We start from the raw sequence: 23,172 nt of genomic DNA, 5'->3' as shown, positions 1-23,172 counted from the left end.
CTTCTTCCTATACTTACCTAAAACTTCTTGGAGAGTTAGACAATTTAGGCATTGAAATGCACTATTGAAAATTTGCACAGGGAAAATACGTCTTAACATTTATGATTCTCAAGCATTGCAATAAATTATGAAACCAAGCTCGTGGGAATTTTATTTTGTAGGTCATTCAGTTTATTAAAACGTAAAATGAACCAAAATGTTTTGTAGCACCGGAATTTGAAGTACAAATATTGAAGCGAACTGAGATTTTAGGCGTAGAGGGGTTGGTGTCTCCCTCCGCGTCGGAGCCTGATTACTTACCAGCAGTATCTACAATGGCCCTTTTCCATAAAGATTCCATGTCTGATAAAGTTAATCACTTTTAAGTGCGAGTTAAAGTTACTTCTATTATCCCACCTCATTAGCTGACATTGCTCATTTGGCTAACTCGGAATGTCCTTCTATCTTTGGATAAAATTGACACTTCCTAGCAGAGAATAGCCAAACATGGCACTTTAATGTGGCAGCATCTCTGTCACTACTTTAAAAAAAAATCTGTAAAACTTCAAATTCTCATCCGCAAAAGACCTCATTTTCGTCATCAGTTTTTTTTTAGGTTTCCAATGGTCTCCTATGTCCACAAAAGCTGATGAGTGCATAGGTTTACTTTGTTCTGTAGATACAAAACAAATTTAAGCTTGATCTTCAAAATCAAAATCTTTTTTATAGACGGAATACAAGTACTGCTATGACCTTGTACTACACTATGTACTTCACTACCTGAATAAAGACATCAAGAAGTGACAAATGTTGAACTCCACAACATGCATGGCAACGCTGCTGCTTCACTGAGGCTTCGTTCTGGGTTGTTACGTTACGTTTCTCACGTTTTATGACTTTTTAAAGCTGAAGTTTTATATTCTTTTCCCTTGGAATTATTAACGACATTTTGACTGACTCTGATTTGTTGTATTTTTATGGAAATTTAATAAAGTTTATTCTCCCTCAATTGCATTCAGGGGAAGTCTTTTAAATATGAACTAACGAGATTTGAAATGGAGGCCATGGAAAAAACGGCTAAAGATCTAGAAGATGCAGGCTGACAGCATAATAGTAAAATATTGCATTGGTGCGATAAAATTTAGAGGGAAGGGTCAATCTGGACATGTCCCATTTAAAGTTGGGAACAGAGCCACAATTAGGAAATACGAACACATTTAAAGAGAAACTGGTGGAATGTTTTGAGGATATACTAAACCGTGATAAAGATACAGGAAAAGACAAAGAAAATAATTAAAAAATTATGACACTTCAGATATGAAAGAAGATTTATTTTGCAAGCAAGAATTAGAGGCAGTAATAAAAGGATTACAAAATAATGAGACCTCAGAAGCGAATAGCGTGGTGAATGAGTTTTTGAAATATGGTGTTTATGAAGTTAGAGATAAATTACCGAAGATTTGCAGAATGACTTTTTAAAAAGGGTAAGTACCTTGCAATTTTTGGCAAACTTTAATTAAACACATTTATAAGAAAGGCGATTGGAATGACTGAGCTAATTGTAGAAGCATTACCTCAGTTTCTGTGGGAAGCAAATTATTGAGTATGATGATGTTTTTAGACTTGATGTTGTAGATAAGGTTTTAGGGATAGAACACTGTAGTTTTAGAAAGGGGGAGGAGAAAGTGTTTTAGAAAGTGTTGACCATTTTTTTACTCTTAGATTAATAATTGAGAAGTACTTGAGTCATCATACCCCTCCATTCCTCAGTTTTATAGATTTCGAGCAAGCATATGATTCATTCAATAGAAGAGCTTTGACGAACCTCCTATCCTTGGAAACTAAACCAGCTAAATACATTAAGTCATTAGTGCTATGCATGAGAATAACTTCGATATGGTTAAGGCAGGAGGGCAGTAACCGGTTTCGCGTTGAGTCAGAAGCTAAGCAGGGTTGTGTTTCATCCCTGTTTATTAAATCATTTTGATTGATTGTGTCCTAAGTAGCACGGCAATGACTATGTGAGCATGGAATCAAATGGGAAAATATAACTCTCCTAGAATTTGATAATGCTGATGATTGAGTGTCCTAGGTGAAAAACATTAGCAAAATGAATGATATTTTGGAGGTTTTGAGAGTTCAGGGCACGAGAAAAAGTCTGAAAATCGATTTTAAGAAGACTAAGTTGTTTAGGCTGGGAATAAGTGAAGGTGAAGAGGTAATGTTGGACAACGATAAGATCGATAAAGTGAATAGCTTAACTTACCTAGGTAGTTTTTTTTCTTTTAGCGATGAAGATGGATACAGTAAAGATGTTAGAAGTGGAATATCTAATGTCAAGGTTGCTTTTCTTCAAAATTAGAAAAAAAAAACAGGAAGAATAGAAAGATAAATCTGCGAACCAAGATTGGAATACAAAAGGTTGCAGTAATGTAAAGTATGGTTCTGAAATATGGGTGCTACGAAAAGCGGAGGAGGATTTGTTAGATGTTTTCCAAAGGAATTGCCTACAGATTATATTGGATACCCGTCTGACTGACCGTATTTCAAACAGTAAGCTGCACGAAAATGTAGTTCTGTCCAATTTTCTATAGCTGTAATAAAATAATGGTTCAGATGTCTAGGGCACGCTCCGTGGATAAAGGACGACAGATCGCCAAAGATTGTCGTTTTCAGCCAATCATCTAGGGCCAAACGAAAAGCAGTTTGTCCCCGAATGGAATGAGAAGAAATTGTAAGGAAGTACTTGATGAAAGTAGAACTTAATGAAAGGATTTCAAGAGGGAGGCTTTGAATAGATTAAGATGGAAGAAGAGCTTGGGTAGCTGTGTTGGCCTCAAGTGGTTTGCTACTGTAATAAGTTCTTAGTAGTAACTCTACTAGAATCGACCTTGTCTGTTGTTGGGCTGTTTTAAAAAATAGTTTCTAAAAAAACAGCTTTTCAAAAAAAGTAAAGATCTACATTGCGCTGAAGATGAACAGAGATAAATTTCAATAATATTTCAAGCGTAAGACAAGCATATATCCTTATAAATAAACACATTAAACCGAAAATGAACTAAAACTACAGGAAATAATTCGGTCAAAATAAACAAGCGGAAGCTACCACAAAGAGAAGTAGGGCTAATGTCCCTGTATCACTAAAGCCTAGAAGGTAATTTGCACTATAATGCAAAATTTTTGTTTCGATGTATGTGGTTTTATCTCTCAAAAACTGAAATAAAAAAAAAAATCACCAAGATTACCAAGATTAATGAAAAGAACAAATGAATGTAGATTGAAGGTTTAAAATGTGTATCAATATTCATTTCTGAAAGTCTTAACAGTTTGGGTTTAAAGAAGTTACAGAATAGAAAAAATTAAAATGCATTTTCCATTCAGCAAAATGAGAATTACGTTCTAGTCTTTAGAAAACACAAGGGGTGTCAGAAAGGGTGAAGCTTATGTTTTAATTTGGGGCGGATAAAGAATTTGCTTATAAATCATCCAGTGTGCTGATAAATGCGAACACATAAGCTAAATTAAGACGCCAAGCACGCCAGAAGTTGTAATTTGGATTGGGGGAGGAGTCACCCTTCCTCCTTGTCAACCCCCTGGATGGCATCTCTACTTCACTTTATAGTAGTTTCTACTCGTTTTAGGTTTGACTTGGTTATTTAGTGTAATCTCTCTTTGTTTTGGTTTTCATTTATTTATTGATAGTGATTTATTATCATTTTACGCTTCAAATATTATTTGAACTTATTTCTACTCATCTTTGTTGCAAGTCTCATTACTTTTCTTTCGAAACTTCTTTTGCAAAAGAAGTTTTTCTATATAAGAATCCTGATTTTGGCTCATAATTTATGTTTCTCAAAATGTTGTAGCAACTTTTAATAATAGTGTTACTGTAGTGCTTTTGATGGAAGGGTACGGGGAGTAATCTATATATATATATATAAATAAGTTGTCTCTGTGTGTGTGTGTCAGGGAATATAAATGACGACCGGGAATCTCAAAGAGAAATTACAGACTGGGACACCCGGACACAAATCACGATCGGGACACAGGGAATATAAATGACGACCGGGACACAGGGACACAACTACAACGGGGACGCCGGGGGCACAGGCGGGATATATAAATGACGACCGGGACACAGGGATTGTTCGAATAGAAATTACAGACCGGGACACAAATAACGACCAGGACACCGGGACACAGGGAATATAAATGACGACCGGGACACTCAAAGAGAAATTACAAACTGGGACACCGGGACACAAATGACGACCGGGACACAGGGAATATAAATGACGACCGGGACACAGGGACACGTCATTAGAATAATGAGGTATAGATCTGAATACGGATTGTTTTTCCCATGGACAATTATATGTTGCATGTTCAAGAGTCAGTAAACGTGACAATCTATTTATATGCAACATATATATATATATATATATATATATATATATATATATATATATATATATATATATATATATATATATATATATATATATATATATGGGGCACGAAGCGCCCCACCAACTAGGTATTGGGGTGGCACGAAGCGCCACCCCAACAGCTAGTGGTCAAATAAATTGGTTGATAATCCTTAGGGATGTATAGACTGACGGAATCGTGAATCCCATCTAAATACCCATGATCCATCTTAATACCTTTGATCTCTCCTAAGATATCCCAGATACATCCTTCTGACAACCAACGATACACATGGGGTGCTCTGGTTTAGTCTAACTTCCCACTCAACATCTCCTGACAGTTTTAATTTAATATCCTTAACCATTCCTGATATAATGCTCATATGCCAATTTGACAATATTGTATACACATGGTTTTTTTCATTTAGCTCAACTTTACCAATAATATGAACTGAAGCTACAATATAACACCCTTATTTTTTCCTGGCATATTGCTCAGACACCCTTTTGACAAAGTTGAGGCACACAGTATCTTTTGATGCAGTTTTACATCTCCCTCAACTTTCCCTGGAAAATTCAACTTTTTAACCTATTCCAATCCCGAGACATTGCATCTGTGCCATTTTGACAACCTGGATATATTTGAACTTTTTTTAATTCAATAATAGTAGCAGAAGTAGTAGTAGTAGTAGTAATAGTAGTAGGCTAGTAGTAGTAGTAGTAATAGTAGTAGTAGTAGTGGTAGTAGTTGTATTAGTAGTAGTAGTAGTAGTAGTAAACAACACGTAAGACAAAAGGAATTTCTTAAGATAGTCTTATTTAAGTAGTAGTAGTAGCAGTATCTGTAGCAGTAATAGTAATAGTAGTAGTGATATTAGTAGAAGTAGTAGTAGTACCACTAGTAGCAATAGTAGTAGTATGGGTAGTAGCAGCAGTAATAGCAGTAGCAGTATTAGTAGTAGTAGTAGTAACTGCAAATTTTTAGCAGTTACCGAGAGATCGTAAATACGTCCTTATGACATACAAGGATGCACATAGTGCTGTTTTATTTAGCTCAACATCCTCAATAATGGGCTCCAAAAGCTCCGAAATAACACCCCTAGCCGTTCCTAGGTTGTTACAAACATACCCTTTGGATAATCTGGATACACATGGCACCTTTTTATTTAGCTCCAGATCCTGCCAATTTTCCCTGAAAGTTTAAACTTAATATCCTATTCAGCTCCTAAGACAATGTATTTACGTCATTTTAACAAACTGGACACAGTTAAACCCTTTTGTTTAAATTCAATAATATAAGAACTAGTAGTAGTTGCAGTCCTAATAGTAGTAGCTTTGAGAGTTCAGACTATAATACCGTTCTAGCTTTTGACAATCCGAATACACACGGCACCTTTTTATTTAGTTCCAAATCCTGTCAATTTTCCCTGAAAGTTTAAACTTAATATCCCATTCAGCTCCTAAGACAATGTATTTACGTCATTTTAACAAACTGGACACATTTAAACCCTTTTGTTTAAATTCAATAGTATAAGTACTAGTAGTAGTTGCAGTACTAATAGTAGTAGCTTTGAGAATTCAGACTATAATACCGTTCTAGCTGTTCTAATGATATTGCTGATACGTCTTTTTGACCACCTGTATGCACTTGATCTAGTTTTATATTAACATTCAATTCCCCTTAAACTTACTACTTTCTGTCCTGTTCTGTTTCTGAGGTATCGCGTTTGTGCCATTTTGACAACCTGAATGTACGTTAACTCTTTTGACTTAGTTCCATAGTAAAAGCAGCCGTAGTAGTTATAGAAGTAGTCTTGAAAGTTTCAACTTAGTACACTTACCCATTCTTAAGACCTTGCCCGTCCATCCTCTGGACAACCAGTTTGCTCTTGATGGCTTTTCATTTAGTTTCACTTTCCCAGAAAGTTCCGACATAATAGCCCATTCAAGGCCTGAGTGTTTATTTGACAACCTGGATTAACTTAAGCTCTTTTGATTTAGTTCAACAGCAGTAGTGGTAACAGTTGAAGTAGCAGCAGTACTAGTGGTAGTAGTTGTAGTAGTACTAGTTGTTGTGGTAGTAGTAGTACCCCAATTGAACCCTGCCACTACTGTACCCAAGCTGATTGCTGCAAATTATCGAACAAACAATAATTGGCCCATACAAACTACAAACTGATTTGTCTAGATTAATTTTTCCAATACAAGTTACAAAACCTTCACAAAAGACCTTGGGCGAAAATACTAAGACACAATTGCCTCTAACAACAGGGGAAGGTGGTCTGCATTCCATCCAGACCAGGATATAGTTTCTTTATCCTGATATAGTTTCTTGATTTTTAGGTTGACTTTGAGGGGGCAAATTTCGTGCTTCCATATATAGGCCATATTCCAAAATTGAACCTTAGGTTTTTTGAGGTTGATTTTAAGGGGAGAGGGAGTCAGATATTTCGGCATTATTTGAAAAACGAGCAGAAATCAGAGGCAACGCTATAGCGTTGCCTTTAGTAAAGGTCATACGGTTACAACGTTTTTTTTTAAACAACAAAGATAGACAAAATTCCACAAAAAAATACCTCAAACGAGACTGCGGCCAGTAGAGAGGAAAGACTAAAATAACGCGGATATTTCACCTGTATCCAAATTAGGCGTCCTCAGCACAGGATAAAAAGAAAAACACTAAACAAAAACAATAAAACCACCACCAATAATAATAAATACAATTGTCGCTACTGATCCACGTAGAGAAAAGAAGCTATTAGAGTTACTTCAATGAGAACATCAAAGCAACTGAGGAAAAATTATGAAAATTGAAACTTAGTTATCTATTCTGTTGCGAAATAATCCTCTTGTAAGCTAATATTGAAGCAACTCTTTTTGGTCTAGTAGGTAATCTTGTCCCCTTGCGATTGTGTAAAATTTTAATTCCCTTATTGACTATTGGTTCATTTTTCAAAAGATAATCATAAATTGGGTCAATATTTAAATTCCCTGTGTCTATTTAATGAAAGATTAGCAAATATATGTTTTTTAATTTCTATAGCCTCCCTCGCCCACTGAGAAAAACCTTTCTCAAAACATCATTAGAAATAGCTGAAGCCTCATCAAATTCTATAAAATGTTCGGGATGAAAGAATGTATGTTCAGCCAGAGCTGAAACAAAAGTTTCAGGAGGCTTTCTTAATTGTAGGGTTTTTTCTATTGAGTTGCGATGCTCAATAAATATTTCAGTAAATTGTTGGTGAGTTCTACCAATATAAAACTTTCCACAAGAACAAGGAATTTTATACACCCCACTAACTAAATCTCCCCGGGTTAAATCCTTCCCAGAATTAAGAAATCTACCTAATGGTCTCTGATTGGAAACAAGTATCAATGTTGTGTTTACCTAAAATTCACTTAAACATCTCCCCCAAAGTAGGTACATAAGGCAGAGAAGTCAACCTTTTCGGTATGTTTAATTCTGTGCACTGTGAAACCTCAATAACCCTATTGTTGTGTTTAATGCGTCTATTTTTTTTTTTTTATTCATAAATTTAATCGGGTAACTATTACAAAATAAAATATCCCTCAAATACAACAATTCAGAATCTAAAAACTCCTGAGAACAAATTCTGAAAGCTCTATCCATCAGTGCAATCACAACCCCTCGTTTCACTGAAATAGGGTGGCACGAGTGACAGTTCAAATACCTATCACTGTGTGTAGGCTTTCTATATACTGAAAAAATTAAATGGAAATCTTTTTTATTCAATAGGATATCCAAAAAAGGTAGTCTGTCATTTGCTTCAAACTCCACTGTAAGTTTTACATTTTTGTCAAAACTATTTAAATGTTTGTGGAAAAGGTCTAAGGACTCTAAACCGTGTTTCCAAATGCAAACCCCATCATCCATGAATCTGTCCCAAAAACAAGGGAAGAGCCTAAAACTGTTTATAGCGGAAGTTTCAATAGATTTGATGAAGAGATTTACCAACAAAGGGGAGAGAGATGCCCCCATAGCCGAACCAAACACCTGTTTGTAAAATTCACCTCTAAAACCAAAATAAAGAGAATATTCATTTGCCAGGATTACCAACTTCATAATGACTACAATCTCCAAACTAGCCATGGTCATATCTTGTATCAAATCAAAGTGCTTTTTTAATTTAATCCTTAATATATCCTCGCACTTTTTCACGTTACAATTTGAATATATGGACACCACATCAAAACTACAGAGAATTGAATTCTCCTCCAATGTGAAATTTTTTAACTTATTAGTAAGATCAGTAGAATTTTTTATATATGATTTTTGTGTTCCTAAGAGTGGACGCAATGCCGTCGACAACCACTTTCGTAATTTCGCCACTGGTGATGAGAAAGTTGATACAATGGGACAGAGGGGGACTTCCGTCTTATGAATTTTGGGTAGACCATAGATCTTGGGTGCGGAACAACCTCTTGGATAAAATTTATTATAAAATTGTGGGGTAATGTGTAAATTATTTTTCAGTGACTCCAATTTCTTTCTTATCGACTTTACATATTTATCAGTAGGATCGAAATCAAGTTTTTTGTAAATAGTGGTATCCGAAATTATTGTATTCATTTTACGATCATAATCATCAGTGTCCATAATTACAATAGTATTGCCTTTATCTGCCCTATTCTTTTTCAAACCAGAAAGTATTTTAAAGTCATTTTTTGTTATATCATTTTCTGTTTTTCTCCTGTTAAAAGTCTTAAGTTTCCTTACGATTTCAGCTCTAAGCTCTTGAGGAGCCTCGACTTTATCAATAGAATATCAATGATCAATATTGATCGTTGTTGATTAATGTTTTATCAAATGATAAAACATTGATCAATATCAATGGTTTTTTCCAGAGGCACTTCATACGGAAGGGGCGGTCGCATGAACTTCGGGAGGGGGGACTCTTTCGATTGGGAATAAGAAATTCTAGTGCAATTTTTAAGAGTCAAAAGTGATCAGATGGATACTAGGCCCCTACCACACCCTTTTTTCCCAGTATGCATCCAATAAAAGATCTGAGATAGATATTTTGTTTAAAATAGCCCAAAGATCAGATAACAATAACTCTGGATTCAACAAAACCCCCCGGGCCCGGAGGCAGGCGTTGTAAGCTATGCCCTGGGGGCATATATGGTTCTTATTGAATGGATGCTCGTACAAACTTCAGAGAGGACTCACTTCATTGGAAATTGAAATCTCTAGTTGATTTCTTACGAGTCAAAAGAGATCAGAGGGTAACAATCCCCCCCACGCCCTTTTTCCCAAACCCATCCGATGAAAATTTGAAAATAACCATTTTGTTAGAAATCGCTCAAACTAAACTCCGGGATCAATAATAGAACCCAGAACCCAGGGTCAAGTGTTTCAAGTTATACTATGGGGACATAAAGAATTTTTATGTAATGGGTGGTCGTATAAACTTCGGAAGTGGCTCATTTGGTTGAAAATTGAAAATTCTTGCTACCTTTTTCGAGTCAAAAGAGTCGGAGGGCACTTACCCCCCTCCACACACACTCACTTTTCCCCAAATGCACCCGGTCAAAATTTCGAGAGCGTTGTAAGTTATACCCGGGGGCATATACGGCTCTTGTCAAAGAGCTACGTGTGTAAATTTCAGAGGAGTTTCGATTGACTGGAAGCTGTAGTTAACTGTCTAAGAGTGAAAAGAGATTGGGAGGTCAACTACCCCCTTTGCCCTTTTTTTACCCTAAAACATTCAATACAGATTTTGAGATAGTAATTTTATTGAAAATAGTTCACACATCAGACAACAAAAACTCAAGGGTTTACACAAGCCCCCAGAACCTAGTGGCCAGTGTTTTAAGTTATGCCCCAGGGGTATACAAGGTTTTTATGTAAGGGGTGGTCGTATAAGCTTTAGAGGTAGCTCATTTGATCGGAAACTGAATTGATCAAAAGGTACCTACCCCCACACCCTCTTTTCCTCAAATGCACCCGATCAATTTAAAAAACCACATTCTTTGAAGTAGTCCAATTATCAGATAGCAAAAACTTCAGTGTCAATATACCCCCCAGATCACGAGGAAACTAAGGACTGTAACTTGTGCCCCGGAATCATATAAAGCTTTTATGGAAAAGGTGGTCGTACAAACTTCAACGATTGTTGTAATTTGTGCCACCGGGACAAATAAGGTTTAATGGAAGGGACAGTAGTATAAACTTTGGAAGGAGCTCATTCGACTGTAAATCGGAATTACTAGTGCCCTTTTTAAGAGTCAAAAGTGATCGGATGGCAACAAACGCCCCCCCCCCAAGGTCCTTTTTCCAAGTGTTGTAAGTTGTGTACCGGGGGCATATAAGGCTTTTATGTAAGGGGAGGTGATATAAACTTCATACGTGGCTCATTTAGTTGGACATTGAAAGTTCTAGTTACTTTTTAGGAGTCAAAACATCTACTCTCCCCTCACACGCACCCTCTTTTCCCCTAAGGCATTCAATCGAAAGTTTGAAATAGCCACTTTGTTTGTAATAGTCCAACCATCAGATAGCAAACTTCTGGTTCAATATAGCCCCTCCCCCAGAGCCAGGGGAAGAGTTGTAAATAACGACGAAGACCACACTGCCTTTCCATCACAAACACCAAAAACAAGAAGAACAATAGGGAATTTTTTAAGACAACGGGGAACAAATTAGAATGAATATTTTGTTCTAATTTCTGCCGAAATATTCATTCTAATTTGTTTCCCACTGTCTTAAAAAATCCCTATTGTTCTTCTTGTTTTTGGTGTTTGTGATGGAAAGGCAGTGTGGTCTTCGTCGTTATTTACGTATCGCTTATGGGGAGCAGTTGACCAATGATATATTTTACTTCATTAGTTTAGGCAAAAAACCAGCTAATATTATTAACCAGCAAAAGTTCTTGCAATCTTGCAAATTTGAAAATCTTATTCCCAAGTCTTTCAGATTCAGAGCACACTTAAATACCCGAAAAGAAGAGCGTTTTGCTCATACATTACAATTAAAAACATTAATACACATTATTAAAGATAAAAAACAAAAAAGATACATTGTTTCCTCTGAAAGGAAATCTCTAGAAAAGTTTTTATTCGAAAATTTGTCTTCTGCTGATTTTAACAAAGTTGCTGGATTGGAAAGAAATTTATTTAGTCATGATTTCCGCTTATCAAGGGAACGACTTATTAAGAAATTGGAAAACCTACGAAAGGAATCATCGATAAATAACCCTATTTATGCTCCAAGATTCACTCCTACCTAGACCGGCTGTGGTTAACTTGTCCTCTAGAACGCTTGAACCATTGGAAATTCAAGCTCTCGAAAAAGGTCTGAAATTCTCTTTTTTTCCAAAACTTTTTTTTCCAAGTTCCTGTGGCGGATTTGATTTCCTCTCTAGAGTCGTCTTTGCACAAATTTTATTCATCTATTTCCAACCCAGACGAAGTTAGGGCTTGTCTTATTAATACATTTTACAATAATGAAAAAAAAGGCTGATCCTCCCGCCAATATAGAACCACATAATTTGCGTGACCGAAAGAGTTGACCAAAAGTAATTGCGTGATGCAAAAGATTACGACACAAAAATTTATGCACATCTAAATGACAAAACTACATATAAAACTATAACCTACGACCATACTGATCAGTTTGCTAACAAAATTATAAAAGAATTAAAAAATCTAAAACAAAATAGTAAAATTACTCCACATAATAAATTTTTCCCCCGAGGCAGCTTTTGTCCAAAATTTTATGGTCTACCAAAATTATATGAGCAAGGCATTCCTTTAAGGCCAATTGTAGCTTGTACGAAAGCCCCCACCTCACACATTGGAAAATGGTTATGTACAGCCTTCAAACCTTTGCTTTTTTCTCAAAAATCTTATATATGTAATTCGGTCGATTTAGTTGAAAAACTCAAAAACATAAATATTTCAAAAAACACAATTATCAGTAGCTTTGACGTTGTGTCTATGTATGCAAATATTAATGTAGCAGAATCCGAGAAATTATTAGAAAATAAAATAAATGAAAATTATGATTTAATAGAAGTTTCAGCAACAGGATTAGATTACGACGTTTCAATGACCTTGGTTAAACTTTGTACCAAGTATTCAATGTATTTCTAATTCCGTAATTCTTTCTACCAACAAATAAATGGCTTGCCCATGGGTGCGCCCATACTGGTGAATATTTATCTAGAGCATATTGAAAATTGGGCATTAAATTCATATTTTTTTAATCATATCTTTTGGGGACGTTACATGGATGACGTAATTTCACTTTCGAACTATGGGGAAAATGAACTTAGGGGTTTTTTTTAGATCACCTTATCACATATGATAGGAATTTACAGTTTACCTTAGAAATTGAAATTGCAAATAAAATCTCATTCCTAGATGTTCTAATTATTCGTAACTTAGATGAACTCAATTTTACTATTTACAGAAAACCAACACAAATCAGTAGATATTTACATTTTGAATCAAACTACCCCCCACAAGTTAAAAGAGGTGTCGTAATATCTCTCGTAGATCCTGCCCTGAATATTTTTTCTGATTCCTACATCAGAGCTGAACTAGACTTTATCAGGGACATACTTTTTGGAAATGGGTATCCTCTTTTATTTATCAATAATACAATTGACCATAGAGTGAAAAGACACTCCCGTAAAATCGACGATAATTTACCATGTGAAAATCCCGATAAGCCCCAAAACATAATTTACCTCCCATATATCCCAAAAATCACTAGAAATCTTAAAAAAGTATGCACACAAAATAATCTGTATGTTGTATTTACCAATAATTTGAAAATCATAAATCTCCTAAATTCTGGTAACGATAAGACTCCAGTTACTCGCCAAAGATGTGTCAATCAAATACCATGCGACTGTGGCAAATTCTATGTAGGGAGAACCCACCAGAATTTCGAGAAACGCCCACAACAACATAAAGATGAAATCACCAAAGCTCTGAATTCTAATATTACTTCTGGTTCTTTTGATTCTGCTTTAAGCAGCCATGTTTTCGAAAATCCTAGCCACAAAATACTTTTTGAAGAATCTGCCATTATTAGCAATGATCTAGCAAGTAGTTCGAGAAGCAATTGAAATCAGACATAAGATTAATAATAATATTTCCTTAAAAAGGGATTTAGGAGAATATTCACTGAATGCCTTATACACAAATTTAATTAAAAATGACCTTAGAAAATATATAAAAAAAAAACCAATAGATATTAACACAGAACCTGTCACAAATAGACCTATAAGATCAGCAGCGAAAAAAGCTAGACTGGCATTAAAAACCTGTTTTTAAATCATTTTCTTTCATTTAATTGAATTGCCTCGTTTCATAACAATTTATTTTTCAGTCCTGGCTGAACATCGCTGAGATAAGGATGCTGGGACTATTTTGAAAAATTATTCATTTTAGTTTTGTTGATTTTATCCTTTCGTAAGTTGTTTTTTCTTATTTGTGTTGCCGAGGACGGCCCTTGGACATAGGGCCGAAATATTCATTCTAATTTGTTTCCCACTGTCTTAAAAAAAGTCCCTATTGTTCTTCTTGTTTTTGGTGTTTGTGGAAGAGTAATAAATTACGCCCAGGGGCATATAAGGTTTTTATGGAAGAGTTAAACTCCAAAGGGGACTCATACGACTAGAAATTGAAAGTTCTAGTCCCCTTTTTGAGATTCAAAAATAATCTGATGGAAACTAACCTCCCCCTCCGCAAGTTGTCTTTTCCCAAAATGCGCCCAATTGGATATTTACATTTTGTCCAAAATAGACATAAGATCATATTATAAAAACTCTAGGGTTTATATACTCCCCAGGATCCGAGTGCAAGAGTTTTAAACCATACCCTGGGAGCATATAAGGTTTTTATGGCACTTGGTATTAACCAAGTGACATATAGCGATCGTAAATTCTGTCTGTCGGTCCCAGTTTTGCTACTTTTGGCACTTCCAGGTAAGCTAGGACGATGAAATTTGGCAGACGTATCAGGGACCTGACCAGATTAAATTAGAAATAGTCTTTTTCCCGATTTGACCATCAGGGTAGGTGAGGGGGGCCGGCTAATTCGGAAAAAATAGAAAAAAGGAAGTATGTTTAACTTACGAACAGGTGATGGGATCTTAATGAAATTCGATATTTGGAAGGATATCGTGTCTCAGAGCTTTTATTTTAAATCCCGACCAGATTCGGTGACATTTGGGGAGTTGGAGGGGGAAGCTAAAATCTTGGAAAACGCTTAGAGTGGAGGGATCGGGATGAAACTTGTTGGGAAAAATAAGCTGAAGTCCTAGATAAGTGATTGACATAACCGGAATGGATCTGCTCTGTTTGGAGAGTTAGGGGGGAGGTTTAATTCTGAAAAATTAGAAAAAATGAGGTATTTTTAACTTACGAAGGAGTGATCGGATCTTATTGAAATTTCATACTTAGAAGGACCTTGTAACTCAGATCACTTAATTTAAATCCAGACTGGATCCAGAGTCATTGAGGGGGGAGTTGGGGGAAACCGGAAATCTTGGAAAACAGTTAAAGCGGAGAGATCAGGATAAAACTTGGTGGGAAGAATAAAAACAAGTCCAAGATACGTGACTGACATAACTGGAACGGATCCGCTCCGGATTCGGTGACATATGGGGGAGATGGGGGGAACCTAAAATCTTGGAAAACGCTTAGAGTGGAGGGATTGGGATGAAACTTGGTGGACAAAATGAGCAGAAGTCTTAGATATGCAACTGACATAACCAGAACGGATCCACTATATTTGGGGGAGTTGGGGGGGGGGAGGGTTCATTCTGAAAAAAATAGAAAAAATGAGGTGTTTTTAACTTACGAAGGAGTAGTTGCATCCTAATGAAATTTCATATTTAGAAGGATCTCGTAACTCAGATCTCTCATTTTAAATCCCGACCAGATCCAGCGTCATTAGGGGGGGGGTGGAAATCTTGGAAAACACCTAAAACAGAAGATTAGGATGAAACCTGATGGGAGGAATAAAACCTGTCCAAGATACGTGACTGAGATAACTGGACTGGATCCACCCTCTTTGGTGGAATTGGGGGGAAGGAGTAATTCGGAAAAATTAGAAAAAAATGAGGTATTTGTAACTTACAAACGGGTGATATTTGATACCTAGAAGGATCTTGTGCTTTAGAGCTCTTATTTTAAATCCCGAACAGATCCGGTAACACTGGGGGGAGTTGGAGGGGAAAACTGAAATCTTGTCCCAGTTCCTTAAGAACGACCTCTGAATCGCAAAGGCCGTAGAATAAATAGTTGAAATTACTAAAAATACTTTAGCGTAAAGAGTGAGGTATAACGAGGAGGTAAACTCCTCATATGCGTAATAATATTTGTTCGTTTTAAGTTTTAATGCTGCTCCTTACTTTTAGTAGAAAAACTTTTAATATTTTTTTTCCTTTTTTTTTAAATAATGCTAAAAAATCCTGAACCCCCCTTCATTGAAATTCTCTTCTCCTGTGAGAATTTTCTCAATGGAAATATCCTCCCACGTAACCACCCCTCGACTCTCCCCCTAAACCAAAAAATCCCTCTGAAAACGTCTGTATACTTCCCAGTAATCATTACTATATTACTTACTTGTACTTGTGGCGGGAATCAGGCGTTTCCACCTCGCCCGGCATCGATGTTCTTAGAGACCTTCTTGGACCATGTTGATCGATCTTGTGCCAGCTGCTCTGCAAAGGCTATATGTTAACACAGGTCAAAGTTTGTAACTTACAGCCCCTCCCACGGGGACTGCAGGGGAGTAAGTCGTCCCTAAAGACATAGTTATTAGGTTTTTCGACTATGGTGAATAAAATGGCTATCTCAGAATTTTGATCCGGTGATTTCTGGGAAAAAATGAGCGTGGGAGGCGGCCTAGGTGCCCTCCAAATTTTTTGGTCACTTAAAAAGGGCACTAGAACTTTAATTTCCCTTAGAATGAGCCCTTTCACGACATTCTAGGACCACTCAGTCGATACAATCACCCCTGAAAAAAAAATAAATAAATAAACACGCGTCCATGATGTGTCTTCTGGCAAAAAATGCGAAATTCCACATTTTTGTAGATAGGAGCTTGAAACTTCTACAATAAGGTTCTCTGATACGCTGAATCTGATGGTTTGATTTTCGTTAAGATTGTATGACTTTTAGGGGGTATTTCCTCCTATTTTCTAAACGAGGCAAATTTTCTCAGGCTTGTAACTTTTGACAGGCATATCTGATCTTGATGAAACTTATATATTTAAAATCAGCATTAAAATGCGATTCTGTTGATGTAATTATTGGTATTAAAATTCCATTTTTTAGAGTTTTGGTTACTACTGAGCCGGGTCGCTCCTTACTACAGTTTGTTACCACGAACTGTTTGACTACGCCGGAAATACAATGGTTGCTTAATTAGAATCAGAATCCTTGGAAAGCATAAAAAAAACTTGGGCATAAAGAGAAGAGTTTTGAAGAGGGAACAGTCCCCTTTATATACGGAGTAATTTCTATAAGTTTTTATGTTTTAACGTTGTTCCTTATCTTCAGTTAATATATAATCGTAGCATAAAACTGTACAGGAACTAAAACGACCTGAAGTTTTCATGGCTAATATTAGTTATTAGCTAAAACTGCCTAACTCTGACCCGACAACTACCATCATTTAATTCTATTTTTTAATCTTCGGCTGCACACTAACATACTCAGTATCCATACAAAATAACACTCATATACAAATAAAACATACAATCCCCCATACATAACTTGCGTGGAGGTAACATACCTACTTCAAACATACTATTGTTCATATGAGTAAGCAGTTATTAAGTACTCCCTTAAAACTGAGTTCAATGTTATAAAATTTGTTTTTCAGACTAAACCCACCGACTGAACGTTACCAACTGAATGTCATTTAATCTAGATCTAATGGCTGGCTTTTCACCGACGGAGAGATATAGTTCTAGGTCCCTTGTGGGTCTTAAAAACAAAAACAATGAATATCACGAATTGGAAAATTATTTCTGCGCTATGGTAAACCTACGTTTTTAACGTGAAAAGCACAATCACTCTTAAGATAAGTCATAGGTTAGTTTTGTGAAGATGAAATTGACATTTAATTTTGCTCGTTCGATTGGAAGGCCATCATTTATTTTACAGCTCAATGCACTGCTACTTCGGCTTTATATGAAAGTTCAGGCATTCGATCAAATCTAACATAACAATTCAATGAGCCATGAGATATTAGTGAGCAATTGAGTTTTATTTTTAAACAAGCTGATAATTTAAAATACGAGAACATATCAGGAAAAAATGTTCAAGTCTCTTTAGAGACATTTAAATATAAAACAAACGAGTTTTCTATCCCATTACTGCTCGATGATATAGAGCTGAACTCCTTTACCTAATTAAATAAAAAAACGAGTTTTTTAAATGAAAGTAAGAAGCGACATTAAAACTTAAAACGAACAGAAATTAGTCCGTTTAAGAAAGGGGCTTTTACTCTTCAAGGCCCCGCTCTTTACGCTAAAGTTTGACTCTTTCTCTTAACTCTACTTCTTAAAACGGTAAAAAAAACTTTAGCGTAAAGAGCGGGCCGTTGAGGAGGAAAAGCCCCTTTCATATACGGATTAATTTCTGTTCGTTTTAAGTTTTAATGTCGCTTCTTACTTTCATTTAAAAAACTTGTTTTTTTGTTTAATTTCTGGACGTTTCTTAATTAATGCATGTTTTGATCTTGGCTCTCCACACATAAATAATTAAAACGAAATTTGTACATTAATTTTTTTTGGCTAAATGGCTTTCTCATAGTTTTAATCGGAAGATTTTGAGAAAAAAAGGAGAGAGGGAGGAAGCCTAGTTGCCCTCCAATTTTTTGATTACTTAAAAAGGCAACTAGAGCTTTTAATTTTTTTACGAACATTTTCATTAGTAAAAAATATACGTAATTTACGAATTAACTTACGTAACAAACTTCTATATTCGTATGTTTTATTGCGTATATGAGGGAGTTCACCCCTCGTCGATACCTCGCTCTTTACACTAAAGCTTAAATTATGTCCCAATTCCTTAAGAATGACCCTTAAATAACAAAGGCCGTAGAATAAATAGTTGAAATTACTAAAAATGCTTTAGCGTGAAGAGCGAGGTATTACGAGAAGGTAAACCCCTCTTATGCGCAATAATTTCTGCTCGTTTGAAATTTTAATGCTGCTCCTCACTTTCAGTAGAAAAAGACTTTTCATATTTATTTTTTCGTTGTTTTTTTATTTTTAAATAATGCTAGAAAATCCTGCGCTCCCTTCATGGAAATTGTCTTTCCCCATGAAAAATTCCTTCAGGGAAAGTTCCCCAGACATATCCCCCTCTTTTCAACCCCCCCCAACCAAAAATTTCCCCCTGAAAACGTCTGTACACTTACAAAAAATACAAAAAATACAAATTTTCTGCCAAAAAATACAAAATTCCACATTTTTGTAGATAGGAGCTTGAAACTTCCACAATAGGGTTTTCTGATACGCTGAATCTGATGGTGGGATTTTCGTTAAGATTCTATGACTTTTAGGGGATGTTCTCTCCTATTTTCTAAAATAAGGCAAATTTTCGCAGGCTCGTAACTTTTGATGGGTAAGTCCAAACTTAATTAAACTTATATATTTAAAATCAGCATGAAAATGTGATTCTTTTGAAGTAAGTATTGGTGTAAAAATTTCGTTTTTAGAGTTTTGGTTGCTATTGAGCCAGATCGCTCCTTACTACAGTTCGTTACCACGAACTGTTTGATCTATTTAGCTACCTAATCTTCCAAACGTTTCAACTGTGAAAAAACACCCTGGACCTTGGTTAATCTACTTTTCAGATCTCTACTTCCTTTAATTATAATGATACCCAGCTACCCAATGTACTCATAACAAATCCCAAAACAGGCCGAAAAATCCACAAGAAAAGAAAGATTGTAGGAAAAAAAAGACGATCTTGAAACTAGGTAAAACAGTTTTTTCCTTTTGCTGCCGTTTTTACAGTTGTATTTGTTTTTCTTTGTGTTCCTTTTTTTCTTTTTGTTTGTCCGATATTTTCTTTTTTACAATTTCGTATAACTTTATAAGTGATGTTCCTTTGAATGTAGCAAATTAAACTGACTAAACTTTTTCCTATAAGTAGCGCATTTCTTTGAAAAATTCAAACAAAAGCTTCAACCAGTTCAATCAGTCACAAGCTCATTTCGAGTTCACGTATCTTGGACTTGAAAAATCCACGAGCTCAAGGTATATTCAATTCAAGCTATTGTGCTCATTTGCGTCCTCGAGTTCATTTCCAGGCATTGTAAGTCACCGTAGTTATTCATTTAAAACCAAATAAAAAAAAATGAGAAATATTTTATACTTTATCTCCAAATTTACTAAGAAATTAATTCAGAAAATTTAAGTTTTAAAAGACTAAAAAAATTCACATACCAAGACCACGTCTACCTCTCATTCGAACTATCACCTAAAGAGACAATGTTAAACGAATGCTAAAAACAAGAAGAATTTTGAAAAAAACGGAATTTTGATGCTAAAATATAAATCAAAAGAATCGGATTTTCATGTTGATTTTAAATATATAAGTTTCATCAAATTTAGTCTTTGTCATCAAAAGTTACGAGCCTGAGAAAATTTGCCTTATTTTGGAAAATAGGGGGAAAACCCCCTAAAAGTCATAGAATCTTAACCAAAATCACACCATCGCATTCAGCGTATCAGAGAACCTTATCGCGAAAATTTCAAGCTCCTATCTACAAAAATGTGGAATTTCGTATTTTTTGCCAGAAGACAAATCACGGGTGCGTGTTTATTTGTTTTTTTGTTGTTTTTTTTTCTTTCTTTTCCCCAGGGGTCATCGTATCGACCAAGTGGTCCTAGAATGTCGCAAGAGGGCTCATTCTAACGGAAATGAAAAGTTCTAGTGCCCTTTTTAAGTGACCAAAAAAATTGGAGGGCACCTAGGCCCCCTCCCACGCTCATTTTTTCTCCAAAGTCAACGGATCAAAATTTTGAGATAGCCATTTTGTTCCACATAGTCGAAAACCATAATAACTATGTCTTTGAGAATGACTTACTCCCCCACAGTCCCTGGGGGAGGGGCTGCAAGTTACAAACTTCGACCAGTGTTTGCATATAATAATGGTTATTGGAAAGTGTACAGACGTTTTCAGGGGATTTTTTGGTTTTGGGGGTAGGGTTGAGGGGAGGGGGCTATGTGGGAGGATCTTTCCTTGGAGAATATGTCATGGGGGAACAGAAATTCAATGAAAAGGCATGGGATTTTCTAAAATTACTATAAAAAAAAACAATGAAAAAATAAACATGGAAACGTTTTTTCAATTGAAAGTAAGATGTAGCATTGAAACTTAAAACAAACAGAGATTATTACGCATATGAGGGGTTCTAAAAATACTTTAGCATAAAGAGCGAGGTATTTAGGAGGAGAAAAATACCTCGCTCTTTACGCTAAAGTATTTTTAGTAATTTCAACTATTTATTCTACGGCCTTTCTGATTCAGGGGTCATGCTTAAAGAATTGGGACAAAACTTACGATTTAGTGTAAAGAGCGAGGTATTAACAAGGGTACAAACCCCCTCATATACATAATAAAAATTTAAGAATATAAAAGTTTGTTACGTAAGTTAATTCTTAAGTTACGTATATTTTTTTACTAATAAAAACATTCGTTAAAAATTAAAATTTATAGTTGCCTTTTTATGTAACCAAAAAATTGCAGGGCAACTAGGCCTCCTTCCCCACCCCTTATTTCTCAAAATCGTCTGATCAAAACTAAGAGGAAGCCATTTAGCCAAAAAAGGAATTAATATTCAAATTTCATTTTAATAATTTATGTGTGGAGAGCCAAAATCAAACATGCATTAATTCAAAAGTGTTCAGAAATTACATAAAAAAAACTAGTTTCTTAACTGAAAGTAAGGAACGACATTAAAACTTAAAACGAACAGAAATTACTCCGTATATGAAATGGGTTGTCCCCTCCGCAATCCTTCGCTCTTTACGCTAAAGTTTGACTCTTTGCCACAATTCTGCTTTTTAAGACAATTAAAAGCTTTAGCGTAAAGAGCGAAGGATTGCGGAGGGGACAACCCATTTCATATACGGAGTAATTTCTGTTCGTTTTAAGTTTTAATGTCGCTCTTTACTTTCAGTTAAAAAAACTAGTTTTTTTTATGTAATTGCTAATAATGGCATATTCTTCAAAAAGTACTTTGTGGCTAGGATTTTCGAAAACATGGCTGCTTAAAGCAGAATCAAAAGAACCAGAAGTAATATTAGAATTCAGAGCTTTGGTGATTTCATCTTTATGTTGTTGTGGGCGTTTCTCGAAATTCTGGTGGGTTCTCCCTACATAGAATTTGCCACAGTCGCATGGTATTTGATAGACACCTCTTTGGCGAGTAACTGGAGTCTTATCTTTACCAGAATTTAGGAGATTTGTGATTTTCAAATTATTGGTAAATACAACATACAGATTATTTTGTGTGCATACTTTTTTAAGATTTCTAGTGATTTGTGGGATATATGGGAGGTAAATTACGTTTTGGGGCTTATCGGAATTCTCACATGGTAAATTGTCGTTGATTTTATGGGAGTGTCTTTTCACTCTACGGTTAATTGTATTATTAATAAATGAAAGAGGATACCCATTTCCAAAAAGTATGTCCCTGAAAAAGTCTAGTTCAGCTGTGATGTAGGAATCAGAACAAATGTTTAGGGCACGATCGACGAGAGATATTACACCTCTTTTAACTTGTAGGGGGTAATTTGATTCAAAATATACATATCTATTGTTTTGTGTTGGTTTTCTGTAAACAGTAAAATTGAGTTCATCTAAATTACGAATAATTAGAACATCTAGGAATGAGATTTTATTAGTAATTTAAATTTCTAAGGTAAATTCCTATCATATGAATTAAGGTGATCTAAAAAACCCCTAAGTTCATTTTCCCCATGGATGACGTAATTTCACTTTGGAACTATAGGGAAAATGAACTTATGGGTATTTTGGAAAATGAAATGGTTGGGGTTTGGGGGAGGGGATTACGTGGGAGGATTTTTTTTAATGCGTGAAGTGACACTTCTATGAAGGGAGCACCGAATTTCCCAGCATTATTTAAAAAACTATCAAAGATTATATAGAAAACAAATTGTTTCAACTGAAAGTAAGAAGCAACATTAAAACTTAAAACGAACAGGTATCATTACGTATATGATACCTTTACTTATATGATTACATTACGTATATGATTACCCCCTACTCAATACCATGCTCTTTGCACTAAGGTTTTTTAGTTCTTTCCAAAGAGCTACCTATTCTAATTAAACGGCCTTTGTGATTCAGGAGTCACTCTTAAATGATTGGAACAAAATTCGAACTTTAGCGTACAGAGCAAGGTATTGACTAGGGGGCAAATCTCCTAATATACACAATAATATCTGTTCTTTTTAATTTTTAATGTTGCTCCTTACTTTCAGTTGAAAAAACTTGTTTTTTTATTTAAGTCTTAAATTTAGAGCGAACTAAATGCCAACTACATACAGAAGATTTAAGAATTCCATTTAAAGACAACAGTCCTTGGAGGCAGCTTTGGGGTCTTTAGTGGCGAGGAGAAGTGACTCCCTAAAAAAAGTCTTTAATAGGAAACATTGAATTTTCAGTTATTTTTATATAAGGGATTTGTTTTTAGTTTTTATAGTACTTATTTTGTCTTTCTTATTGATGGTCATAT

General features: G+C 35.4%; 1 protein-coding gene across 2 annotated transcripts in view; it reads left to right on the top strand.

Annotated features, from left to right (window-relative positions):
- Positions 1 to 988, top strand: part of LOC136033126 (receptor-type tyrosine-protein phosphatase kappa-like) — a gene marked incomplete in the record, with an annotated part of 235,592 nt that extends 234,604 nt beyond the window's left edge. For both annotated transcript variants that reach the window (XM_065713757.1, XM_065713759.1), the window contains 1 exon segment: positions 709 to 988. In XM_065713757.1, the coding sequence (XP_065569829.1) occupies positions 709 to 783 (75 nt within the window).
- Positions 989 to 23,172: the final 22,184 nt, after the last annotated feature.

The sequence above is a fragment of the Artemia franciscana genome, chromosome 11 (assembly GCF_032884065.1).
Source record: "Artemia franciscana chromosome 11, ASM3288406v1, whole genome shotgun sequence".
Lineage (NCBI taxonomy): Eukaryota > Metazoa > Arthropoda > Branchiopoda > Anostraca > Artemiidae > Artemia > Artemia franciscana.
The sequence above is the reverse complement of the archived record's forward strand: the minus strand, read 5'-3'. Positions and strand labels throughout refer to the sequence as shown.